The 12466-nt window shown below is 35.4% G+C and overlaps 1 protein-coding gene across 1 annotated transcript in view; it reads right to left on the reverse strand.

Annotated features, from left to right (window-relative positions):
- Positions 1-12466, reverse strand: part of COL28A1 (collagen type XXVIII alpha 1 chain) — a 130070-nt gene that overhangs the window by 66467 nt on the left and 51137 nt on the right. The window contains exons 16-21 of the mRNA XM_025046936.1: positions 11824-11892; positions 10878-10946; positions 6491-6562; positions 5701-5769; positions 3070-3141; positions 36-104 (exon numbers count right to left, since the gene is read on the reverse strand). Of these exons, the coding sequence (XP_024902704.1) occupies positions 36-104; positions 3070-3141; positions 5701-5769; positions 6491-6562; positions 10878-10946; positions 11824-11892 (420 nt within the window). The remainder of the gene's footprint in view (positions 1-35; positions 105-3069; positions 3142-5700; positions 5770-6490; positions 6563-10877; positions 10947-11823; positions 11893-12466) is intronic.

Raw genomic sequence — 12466 nt, forward strand, 5'->3', positions numbered from 1 at the left:
TCCAAGTAAGAAATAATAGTCCCAAGAATGCATACCTTTGGCCCAGGTGGTCCAGGAATTGATGCTCCAGGCATTCCAAAAGGGCCCATAACCCCAGGATCACCCTAAAAAAGAACAAAATACTCACTATACTTAATGCAAAAAAAAAAAAAAACCCCAACTATATATAGGAATTATATTAGGAAAAATGTAGAAAAATGTGTTTCTAGCATTTTAAAATATTATAGCCTATCTGTTCCACAGACCAATGTGAAAATATTTTAACATCTTTGTTAAACCACTTCTAAAGTTATTGATAATTAAGATTTCAATGCCTCTAATAAATGTATTCAATTAATTCCATTGCATTAGGAAACTTTTATCTCTTGTGCATCCTTTAATTAGTTAATAAAAAATGATGCAGTTCTGGTGTTTCTCTTTTGTTGTATACCAGGAAGCTCAGAGGAAAATATTTGTTCAATTATAACAATTATCTTCAGCATAAGTTTTTGGGTATACTTAGTAGATAAATATTTCTTCTAGCTTACAGCTTTTTCCTTTGTTATTTATTTTGTGTCCCATGGTATGTCTGTCTTCATTTTAAGCTTTCTCATATCCCTTTTTAGAAGTAGTGAATTTATGGTCAAAATAAATTTTGTTTGAATAGAAAAAATATTTCTCAATTTTTTTTGGTGTCTCTATACTGAGTCTCAGTAAAGACTCAATCTGGTACAGCAAGCAATATCTGTCTCGCCTAGTCTAGTCCAATTATTCTCAAATTTTAGGGAGAAATCATCAGATTAATCTGGTAAAATACAGAGTGCAGGATTTCAGCCCCAGATACTTTAATTTAATAGATCTAGGGGCTAGGCCCAAGAATATGAATTTTTATGAAGTACCTCTGATGATTCCCATAAGAGTACTATTACCACACCTAAAAACACTATGTAAAGCAATTATCATTAAAATAGGCTGCACACACTCCACAAGGTGTTTTAAATGACCTATTTGAGTATTCTGTATATATTTTCTCATGTTTTAAATTTTCAATTTTTTTTTACATAAACATATTAGTATGATCGTTTATGAATAAAAATTACAATTAAAAAATAAACATACTGGAGTGTGGTCAAAGTTTTTTTACTGGTAGAGATCTATAATCAAACAATTTGGAAACGACTAATGGAGACTAAGTGCAGCAATCTGTAATCTGTGAGCCAAATCTCACCAGCCATCTGGTTAAAAATGATTTTCACATTTTAAAATGATCACTATATAAGTGCCTACATAATATCCTCAATTTTGTCTCTTGGCTCACAAAGCCTTAAATATTTGCTACCTGTACCTTTACCAAAAAAATTTGCCTCCCTTTGCCTTAGAGAATGAACTATTCTCAATAGCATGAGTTGTCCATTTGATCACCTGCCTCCTTTGGGAGGGACTCTATAAATCAGATTCACTGATAATGACCGCTGTCTTGAGCCATGTTCATCTTCACAGCTGAGGCCTCCTATTCTGCTGAATCCCCAATATGACTGACAGGCTGAGCACATTGCCCTTCTGGGGCCCGGATCATGCCAACATATGCATGTGCCAATCTTTAATTCCAAATCTATAAGGCAATGGCACATGACACACTGGGATTCTGGCAAAAGATAACCACCTTATTTAATCCTATGACAAAGAAATAAAACATTAAGCTGTTAATTTTTCACTAAGACCAGGGTAAATGAAATTATGCTTCTAGATGTCTACTTTTTTTAAAAAAAAAAAACAAAAAAACAATTACTGTACTTATAAAATACAAAGTTAAATACATAGAAAGTATACAATTTTTTTAAAGACCTTGTATTAAGGTGCGATTATGCTTTAAAATATATAAGTTCTTCATCAAAACAAGGTTTATTTCAAAATAGAAAAATATTCACTTTAAATAAGATTAAGACATAAAGAATAATCACTGTTATTAATACTAATACAACACATTGCTTCTATAATGACATTTCTCATCATGTGTGCCTTTAACTACCTGTAGCAGAGGGTACTTATTCTGAAAAATCAGATTCCTGGAACCTACTCACCTACTAAGTTCAGATCTCTGGGCATGGCGCCAAGAAACACAGATTTGTAACAAAATCTCCCTGGGGGACACTGAGAGACACTGACTTTATGAATCACTGGTCTACAGGGGATGCTTTGTTTTGAACCTGCTCTCATCTTGCCAGTACTTTTTTAAAGTTGTCCTTTAATAGTCTGGTCCTTGAACATATTCCTTGTTTCTTCTAACAATTAGCACCTTCCTAGAGGCCTGAATTCTCTTAGGTTTGCAATTTCTGTTTCCTGACACATTCAAATGACCTCAATATTCTCTCCTGCTAAGTCAGGACACGTACCTAATTGCTTGCCTCACAATCTCCTTAACTTTTTCCTCAGCACCCTGTCTGTCAGGACACATATCCCCTACTTTCCATTTCACAGTATTGATTTTTTTTTCCTCTCTGAATCACTCCATGTATTGAACACTTCATATGTGTCAGGAACTGTGCTAAGTATTTTATTAACTGTGTTAGTCTTCACAACGATCCTGTGAAATAAATATATTATTACTTTCTTTCCGTGATTGAAGTGACTGGCCCCAAAAGGTTCCAGGGTGGAGCAGTATGAGAATACCACTCTCCTGCCTTCTGTAGCCCAGCTTTTTATAATCACTGCACTGCCTCTCAGCCTAGGACTTTTTTGTTGTTGTTGTCCAGTAAAACAAGATGAAAGAGAATTGGTATCTCCTCTGGTCCTAACTTTATCCCAACTTCTGAATATTTGATTGCTAGTAGAGAGGACTGACATACAGATTCTCTCTTAGAAACACAAATGCTCCAATGAAGATTTCATATTTTTTGCAGTTACTTTATTCCATTTCATGATGGTCTAGAATAGTATGTTTTCTAAAGCATTTTTCATTTGGGGGTTTTTGTTTTGTATTTGTTGAGAAATAAATGGGAAATCAAATTTGCAGTAGAAATCTAATATTCCGTTAAAACCAGACACAATTACAGTCTCCCCAAAGGAGAAACGAGAAAATTAAAACCTTACCTTTGGCCCTTCGGGCCCCGGAAATCCCCTCTGTCCTTGATTTCCTTTGCTCCCTTTCTTTCCTTCGTCACCCTGACAAAATATAAAAATACAGTTGTATTAACAAACTTTCCTTCATCTTACAACAGTCATATCAGGGCCAGATTCTTAACTAATATCAATTTTAAAGCAACATGCCCCGAGCCCAGCTCAGTTCTACAGGCTTTGTCACTGTTCTTAAGCAGATTGGATGTTTCAGAATTGCTCAGTCCTCACCATTATTCAATGCTATTTAATATTCTTAAAAATCTAAGTTCAATATCTTTCTTTGGGAACTTTATATGAATTTACAGGGTTTTTTGCACCCTTGATCTATAAACAGATGATTCTGAGACAGTCACTGTTTCAAAATAGAGATCTATCTATGCTTTTTCATGCTGTTTTTTAGCTTTCCTGCTATTTCAGTTTTAAAACATAAAATAAGACATTTTTCAAATTCAGCCCCATTTCTTCTTCAATGAGTCATCTAATTCTTCCTCTCAAAGGAGACCAATAATGCTATTGGTAGAAAGATATGTGAGCATTAAGCTGGGGCGGAACTAGAAAGTACCCACTGGCTGTTCTCCAGCCTGGTTGTGTACACAGTGCTCCCTCAAAAGAATTTGTTACTTTCAACAAAAATCCTCTGAGCATTACAAAACTGTCCTTAAACTAGGGCTCAATCACAAGGTACCATATCCAAGTGTGTGCCTAGCTTGACAAAGAAATGACTCCTTGGGGTTTGCAGCTGAGACTTTTTAAGCATTTATGACATAAACAACTAAACCACAGTTTTCAATCCTGAGCATGTATCAGAAATCACCTGGAGTGCTTATTAGTCCATAGATTGTGGGGCCCTCCATCCAGAGTTTCAGACTTTGTAGGTCTTCATGGGTACCCAGGAATTCATATTTCTGACACATTCACAGGTGCTGGTCCAAGGACCACACCCTGAGAACCATTGGACTATACCAAGGTCATCAGCAGTGCAGACACTGCACTAAGAAGAAGAGGGGGCCCCCTGTAGGATCTATGGAGATATCATTAACTCCTCAAGGTCCATACTAATGGAGAGCAATAACACAGGTAATAAAAAAGTAACAGTTGAATGTCAAAATATCACTTATTGTATCATTATAATTCGTCAGTAGAAACGAAATCTAAGCAAAACTATTTATTTTCTTCTATTAACTACTAAATTTAACTTATTGACCTAAATCACCCCAGAAGACAACAGTAGGAACCCAACTAAATGTAATAAAGTGCCAACACTGAACCATAGGAGGACGCCGGGCTATGCATCACATTCCTACCACTGTTCTCCTATAGCCTTCCATAAGCTGCAAATCACCTCAGAGCCACAAATCCAGTGGGCTCTCTCTTCTATGCATATTCTCCTTGCTCTGTGGTGGCGTCTGACACCCCCTACTGCTTTTCTCTTGAAACCCTTTCTCCTTGGTTTCCATAACATGGTAACTATTGCTTGCCTTTGTGCTGTTCTGAATGTTCTTTCCTCAGCTACTGTACCATATGAAATTTAAACTTCGGCTCTCTTTCTCAGAGATATCATTCATTCTTACAGCTTCCATTATTAACTCAAGGGTCTACTTTCCAAAAGTATAGTCTAGAATACATTAGTTTTCCTGAATGTTAATAGGCAAACATTTCTTTCTTTCTTTTTCTTTTTGCCCCCACAGTGAAGAGATCAGTTTGTTCCACCAACTACAAGGAAGAAGGCAAGCATTTCTATAAGTATTTTTCATGATGTTAAAAAAGTATTCTCTGTCTTCTCTCTCCTCTCCCCCGTCAAAAAGGATCTCATAGTCTGGTATGTCGATAAATAAATTTGTTTGAAATTCTACAAATATATTTAAATTTCAAATTCTTACATTTAAGGTTAAGGACTCAATTCAGCCAATATTTTTCAAGACATAGACTTCTTAAGCTATGAATTCTATTTTAAAACAATTGTAAGTAGAATACTAAAAGTATATAGATTTTTTTACTTTACTCATATAGAATTCTTCAGAATCTTTATATGGGCATTGATTACTATACATAAAAACTACAGGAACATCTGGCACCTTAGAGGCTGTAGGTTTTGCCACTAATGGTCTCATTGATGAATTTGGATATTCTCATCTTGACATATAAAAAGATTATTCAACTAGCATTTCTAAAATGTATAAAATAAATTTATGCCAAGTTGTGAAAGTGAAACTGCCCCTTAATAAGGTGATATTTCTTATTGCTATGTGAAATTCCATAAATATTTGGAGAAAATTTATGGATTTTCAAGTCTCAAGGATGCATCTCAAGGCTTCTTTTACCTTCTTATGTGTTTTTTAAATGTCAACCTGGCTATTTATTGAGAAAAACATGTGTTGAACTCTTCCTATTACCTGGGTCTTATAATAGATGTTAGGAAATAAAAATGAAAAATACATACTTGCTGCCTTCCAAAAGCTCACAAGCCAGTATCCGTAATTTTAAGCCAGAAGTAAACACATTTGACATAGGAAGAATAGTGGTCAAATTTCTCCTAAATTGTCTTCTTAGTATCAGAGCCAGAATGTAGGTAGTCTGCTACCTCCAACACTGTCAGTTCCATACCTTGGGGCCAGATTGTCCTTTCCCAGGTGGTCCTTCGGGGCCTCTTGTTCCTGGAAGCCCTGCTTCTCCCTAGATGAAATGACATTGGTGTCTTAGCTTACCTTTCATAGATAGTACGTATAATCCCACCTTGTCCCTGCCTATGGCCAGTGGATTCTCTGCTGAGACCCTCTAAAACAGACCAGACCTTCACTCTACTCTCAAAATTAATTTGGAAGTTTACCAACTTGAATAAATTAATTATCAAACTCCAATTTAGCTCAGAGCAACTGAAATATCATGAAAAACTCCAATTTCTCAGCCAACTTCCAAAGCAATAAGCTCACTTTCCTTTGACGTGTCATTCATATTTGATGATTTGTTATTTTAAAAAACAAGAAAGACCTTCAACCTTTCCATCTGCTGCATTTTACTACTGCTGTTGAAAAATGAATATTTCAACTCCAAATGCTTCAGGAAATCTTTATAATGGCCTTACTTCCCAAATGCATTTACAGACTCTCCTTTTAGAGGGGGAAAAAGTATTTTTCTTTAAGTTTAAATTAAAGTGCTTTCTAGGAATCCCAAAGAGACTAAGTCATGGCCAAAACACCAGAGAAGGCAGAGGGTGTGAGACACTACTCAGTCTTTGAATTAGTGCCTTTTCTCTCTGAAGTAATTGAAAAAGGAAATTTAGAGTTGTGGGTTTTTTTCCTTAAAATACTAAGTTTGCCTAGGATGGTTTAATTTGATCTCCCACTGGACCAAGATATTAGTGTGGTTCAACAGTGATAAGAAAAACATAGTTTACCTTCTTCCCTACAGCCCCATCTTCTCCTGGTACTCCTGGCTGTCCTGGAAACCCTGTTGAGCCTGGTGACCCCTAGTGGATAAGCAAAGATTTTATTTTCCAAAGTTCATGTTTATCATGCACCCCCATTTTGAGGTACTTGCAATTAGATATATTTTACATTGTCTGAGAAAAGCCTCTGAGTGGAGAAATTGGAGTAGTAATTAATAGTAATTGAACTATTTGACCTTGACCAAGATATTTAACCTCTCTGGATCTCCGTTTTGCACTGTTGTTTGTTGTAGGTTGAATTGTGATTCTCAAAAAGATATGTTGAAGTCCTAGCACTTGATACCTGTGAATGTGACCTTTTTTTGGAAATAGGGTCTTTTCAGATGTGATCAAGTTAAGATGAGGTCATTAGAGTGGGCCCTAATCTAATATGACCGGTGTCCTTATAAAAAGAGAAAAACATCATGTGAAGACAGACACATCCGGAGAACACCATGCAATAACAGAGGCAAAGATTAGAGTGATGTAACTGTGAGCAAAAGAATGCCAAGGATTAGCCACCATGAGAAGCTAAGAAGAGGCAAGGAAGGATTCTTCCCTATGGGTTTTAGAGGAAGCACAGCCCTGCACACACCTTGATTTTCTATTTCTAGCCTCCAGAACTGTGAGACAATGAATTCCTATGGTATTAGGCTACAAAGTGTGTGGTACTTTGTTGTAGCAATCCTAAGAAACTAATATAAAAATGACATAAAAAAAATTTGAGACCTAACATCACTTCCAGCTCTAATACTCAATAATTTTACTTGCTTTCAAGTTAATTTATGATTAAGTTTTTTAATATGTTCAGAGAAAACATATCCTACCTTCAAACAGTATAAAAGTGTTCTTATTGCATTTATTAATAGTAAAAAATATTTAAAGATAATCGAAAGTCATTTCAAATAGATCAAATGGAAAAACCACAGTTGAACCTAAAAATAAGTAGAAAGGTATGATAAAGATGAGAGCAAAAAATAATAAACTTGAAAACAAAGAGTAAGAAGAGTAACAAAATTAAAAGATAATACTTAAAAAAAAATCTCTAGCAGAAATGATTAATATTTTAAAAGATACAAATAAACAGTATTAGGAATTAAAGAGAGATATAATTACACACGGTAAATATTTTTTAAAATCATAAAACTTTTTGTGACAACTTCAAAAAATATGTTGGAAAACAATCTTCAAGAAAATATAAATTATGTAAATGACATAAGAAAAAAATGGACAAGCTAAATAAGCAAATGGCATTAAATAAATTGAATCAATAATTGAAGGTCTCTCACTTTCCTTCATTCCATGATCACAGGCTTAGTTGGTTTACAGTCAAGCCTTAACAAATTGTCAAACCTTTGAAGAACAGATATTTACTATCTTATACAAATAGTTTTAAAATTTTTTAAAAAGGATTTATTTTTTTAAAATAAATTTTTAAAAAAATTTATTTTATGAGATTAATAAAATCTTGAATAAAAAAAAATCACACAATAACAAGACAAGAAAACAAAGTTACAGACCAGTCTACATATGCAAATAGATGCAACTTAAGGTTCCAGTCAAAATAGAGGAATAATAGAGGAAATTATAACTAGATATAATTTCCTGCCTGACACACCAAAAAGAAACAGACAAAATATATGAAACAATGTATCTCAAGACATTAGACACCAAATAATGAGGGAAAATAATCTCGAAGAAAGGAGAAACAAATTAGGCGAATGCTATAATTTCCTCAGTTTACTGCCTGGATAGTTACTGGAGCGTGGTGCAGAGAGTGCCCAGGGTAGGTTCAGAAATCTCTGTAATTTTACAAGACAAAGGTAGGAGTCTGGTATCAAAAGCTATTCACAAATGTAGGAGCCAAAGTATCAAAAATTCACAGAATAGAATACCAGAGAGGAAGGAGTAAAACGGAGAGAATATGAAGATCTGCCGAGCACCAACCTCGAGTGTTCAGGTGAATGCTGTTCAGCACGCTGTAAAGACACTATACAAGGCCAGACAAGCAACCGACTTAAAGGGTCTCAGAGAACTGACCGCAGGCCAGAAATAGTGCCTGCTCCTAATGGCAAGAAAGAAAATCTCACAATTCTGAGGGCATAGATTAGAAATTGTAAAAGGATCTTGCTTCGTAGTGGGGAAAAAATAACCTTAGACTAAATGTTGCTCTTTTCTACCCAGTAAAGCTTAAAAGCAAGACTAAATGTTGCTCTTTTCTACCAAAAGGCTCCAGCTGTTTTCAAAGAACTGAAAAGCATCCAAAAACAAAGCTAAAAATATTTATAGGAATACAAAACTATCTAATACCCAAAAAAGGTAAAATCACGATGGTTGGCGTTGAATCAAAAATTATCAGGCACTCAGAAAAGCTGGGAAGTATAGCCCTTTGTGCTGAGAAAAATCAATTAATTGAAACTGACCCAGAAAATGACACAAGTGACAGGATTAGTAGGACATTAAAACATTAAAACAATAAGGACATTAAAACAAATATTATGACTGCATTCTATATGGGTTGTAGAATACCTGAGTGTTCTTTGTATTAATCTCTATAATATTATGTTCAAAATATTTTATGTAAAGTGAGAGATGCTTAAGATTACATATCTAGTTAGTTGCAAAACTGCGATTTGAAGTTAGGTAGTTTAACTGCTGAGCCTTCCTACTCTATATCGCTTCTCTAAGATTGGCTTATATATGATATAATACATGTATATAGAAAATGTATATACTACATATACGTATAGACATATTTAGTACATTGTGCAGCATATCAAAACCACTCAGCAAATAGCAGCGATTATTACTACATTAGTACACTTTTTAGCCCCTGTAATTATATGTTTAAATATATGTAATATGTATGTTCTACTTAGGCCCAAATCTTACATTTTTTTCTAATAACCAGATATGTGTAAAAATTAAGACAATGACAGATCGATGGTGAAATTCAACTTTTAGCATGGCTCACCAGATCCTATATGCCTTCAGGATGAGTTATAGAAATTGTGAAAGGTGAAGTAAGGATTTATTCTTTTATTCAACAGCATTTATTTAACACCTAGCATGTCCCCCAAACTGAGGATTCAATAATAAAGAAGAAAAGGATAGAAATAAGGTCCCTGCCCCAATGGAGCAGCACTGTCCAATAGAAATATAAAGTAAGAAATAAATGTAATTATAACTTTTCTAGCAGTCATATTTATAAAGTTAAAAGAAACAGACAAAAATAATTCTAACAATTTATTTAATATATCTGAAATATTATTTCAATATGTAGTCAATGTAAAATCTCTTAATGATATATTTTACTTTTTGTGTGTGTGCCAAGCACTGTAATCCAGTGTGTGTATTACGCTTGCGGCATATCTGTTCATACTAGCCACATTTCAGGCATTCAATAACCACATGTGGCTAGTAGCTGCAGCATTAGCCAGTGCAGTTCCTGAGGGTATAGTAAGATGAAAAGTACAGTTGACCCTTGAATGACACAGGTTTGAGCTGCGCAGTTCCACTTATATGCAGATTTTTTTTCCAATAGGTATACAGTCAGCCCTCTGCATCACTGGGTCTAGCACCCATGGGTTTGAACAGGGATTGAAACAGTATTCCATCTGCAGTTGGGAATCCACAGATGCAGAGGGCCAACTGTCTGCATTGTTCTATACCATTTTATATAAGGGACTTCAGATCCAATAATTTGGTATCTACAGGGGTCCTAACTAACCCCCAGCCCCTGCAGAAACCAAAGGATGACTTGTTTTGGAGGATTCAAAAGTTATACGTGGGGGAGGGGAGTCAGTACCCCAAAGCCCCGCTTGTTCAAGAGTCAATGGTAATTCAAAACAAACATGCAAATTAAATGCAAGTTGAGATAAGTGGTAACAGGAAGAGAAACAGTGTGCTGAGATATAAATTTACTGGATAACAGAAGTCAAGGGACTTACTTCGGCGGGAACTTACTTCGGCTTGAGGGAAAGAATTTCTTAGGAAGCCACAAAACAAAAGAAGGGAAATAACCTTTACTTAAATCCTTCTAGGTGCTTTGTTTTATAATATGGTAGGCAATAATGTTCTTAAAGAATCAAGAATCGCTCTATGCCAAAAGAGGACCTCTGATGCTAATAAGTAAAAGAAGAAAAAAAACAATTAACAGTCATTAAAATAAACCAAAATTTTAGTTCTTAAATAATAAGAGTTATACTGAGCCTCAGACCCTCTTCTGAATAACTTACTTTGGTAAAGTAACAGTTAGTTGACATATGCATGATCTGCATTTCATTTGGATATAAATGAAACTTTATATAATATTACGTAAATTATCTAACTGCTCTGAGAAGCATAGTCGACTCACCTTTGGGCCTTGTACTCCAAGCCCCACTGGTCCTCGAGGGCCTGTAGGTCCTATCTGGCCTACTTCTCCCTAGTAAGAAAAGAGCATTTGAAGAGTATTGACTAGGGCAGCAAAATAAAAGTAATGCATTCCTGTCTTTGATCTCTTAATAGCTGTCTTACATCAACAAAATAAGAGAAAACTGAGCTTCATATGATAGGCAGTTATATTCCACAATGACTAAAACTGACACACGAGAAGCCAAGATGACTGCTGACCTAGAGCAGTATTGTCACCAGAGAGAACAACATGAGCTTTTGATGATGTGCCCCAAATCATAAATCTCCAGGACAGTAACAGTGTTCTTTTGAGGTGCTTCTTACTGAAGAGTGTAGTTGAAAGTGAGACCTCTCAGAAGTATTTTATTTATTTAACAATGATTAGTGATTCTTTGAAGCAATATCAAGGACAGCTAATTAAAGAACAGGTACCATGCCTCTCCCCCAGGGATAAATAATAGTTCTAATTTAGGAGATAATTTGATTCCTAAGTTTATGGAAAATGTTTATTTGTTGGGCCACTTCTGACTCCTTATCTTTAACTAAATGTTTGAATAGTTGGCCCTACTGTAGGAGTGCTGGCAAGAAAGAAAATAAGCCAATCCAGAGAGAGATGTGACCACAGGTAGTCTCTACTGATACTATTGCCTGAGTTACTGAACATGGTCTCATAAATAAAAGTAATAAAACAATAAATGGAGATTGTATAAATGAAAGCTTCTAAGAACATAAAGAATATATATTACATTTTCTAAACCAATAGGAATATCAGTAACATTTACATTAAGTAGAGAGCTCTGATTTTTAAGTTCATTTTATCCGCTGCCTTCCAAATGCACTGGCCACTGATCAGAAAATAGCAATTAGATTGTAAATATATTAAACTCCTTTCTCACTGAGAAAGTTACCTTAGGACCAGGTGAGCCTTGTCCTGGGGGTCCTTGAGGACCAGGTAGACCAATAGGACCTGGGATTCCCTTTAAAATAAAATTTTAAAAAATAGTGACAGTTAAAAAAATTATGATAAAGAGTAGTTTCAAATTCTGTAGAGTGAGTTTAGTTGGTATCCCATAATGGCTTACTCATATTAATATCTGTTGAAAGAGATGGCAATGGCTGCTAATAGAAACATAAAATGCATTCCCCCCTTCTTCCATAGTAAGAGAAATTTTGGCTAGTCCACACGGCTGCCTAGAATAAAGACCGAGTGTCCCAGTCCCTACTGCAGCCAAATACTGCCATGTAAACTGGATTCTGGCCCATGGAATGTGACTGGAAGTGATGTGGGTCATTTCAGGGTCAAGATAACGGAAGAGATATGCCTCCTCCTTCTCTACACCCTTTTTCCATGGCTGCAGTGAAGACATGGTGGTTATCCTGCACCATGTGGCTGAAGAGAGTACACTCCGAATAGCAGCTAGCAAGAATGAAGAAGCCTAAATCCCTGATGACCCTGAAGAATAGAGCCAGTTTGGAGTTTTAAATAAGGGAAATAAAATTCCATCTTGTTAACCTATTTCACATCTCAGTCACACACAAACAACCCTATAT

This window comes from Pteropus alecto, unplaced genomic scaffold (assembly GCF_000325575.1).
Source record: "Pteropus alecto unplaced genomic scaffold, ASM32557v1 scaffold21, whole genome shotgun sequence".
Classification (NCBI taxonomy): Eukaryota; Metazoa; Chordata; class Mammalia; order Chiroptera; family Pteropodidae; genus Pteropus; species Pteropus alecto.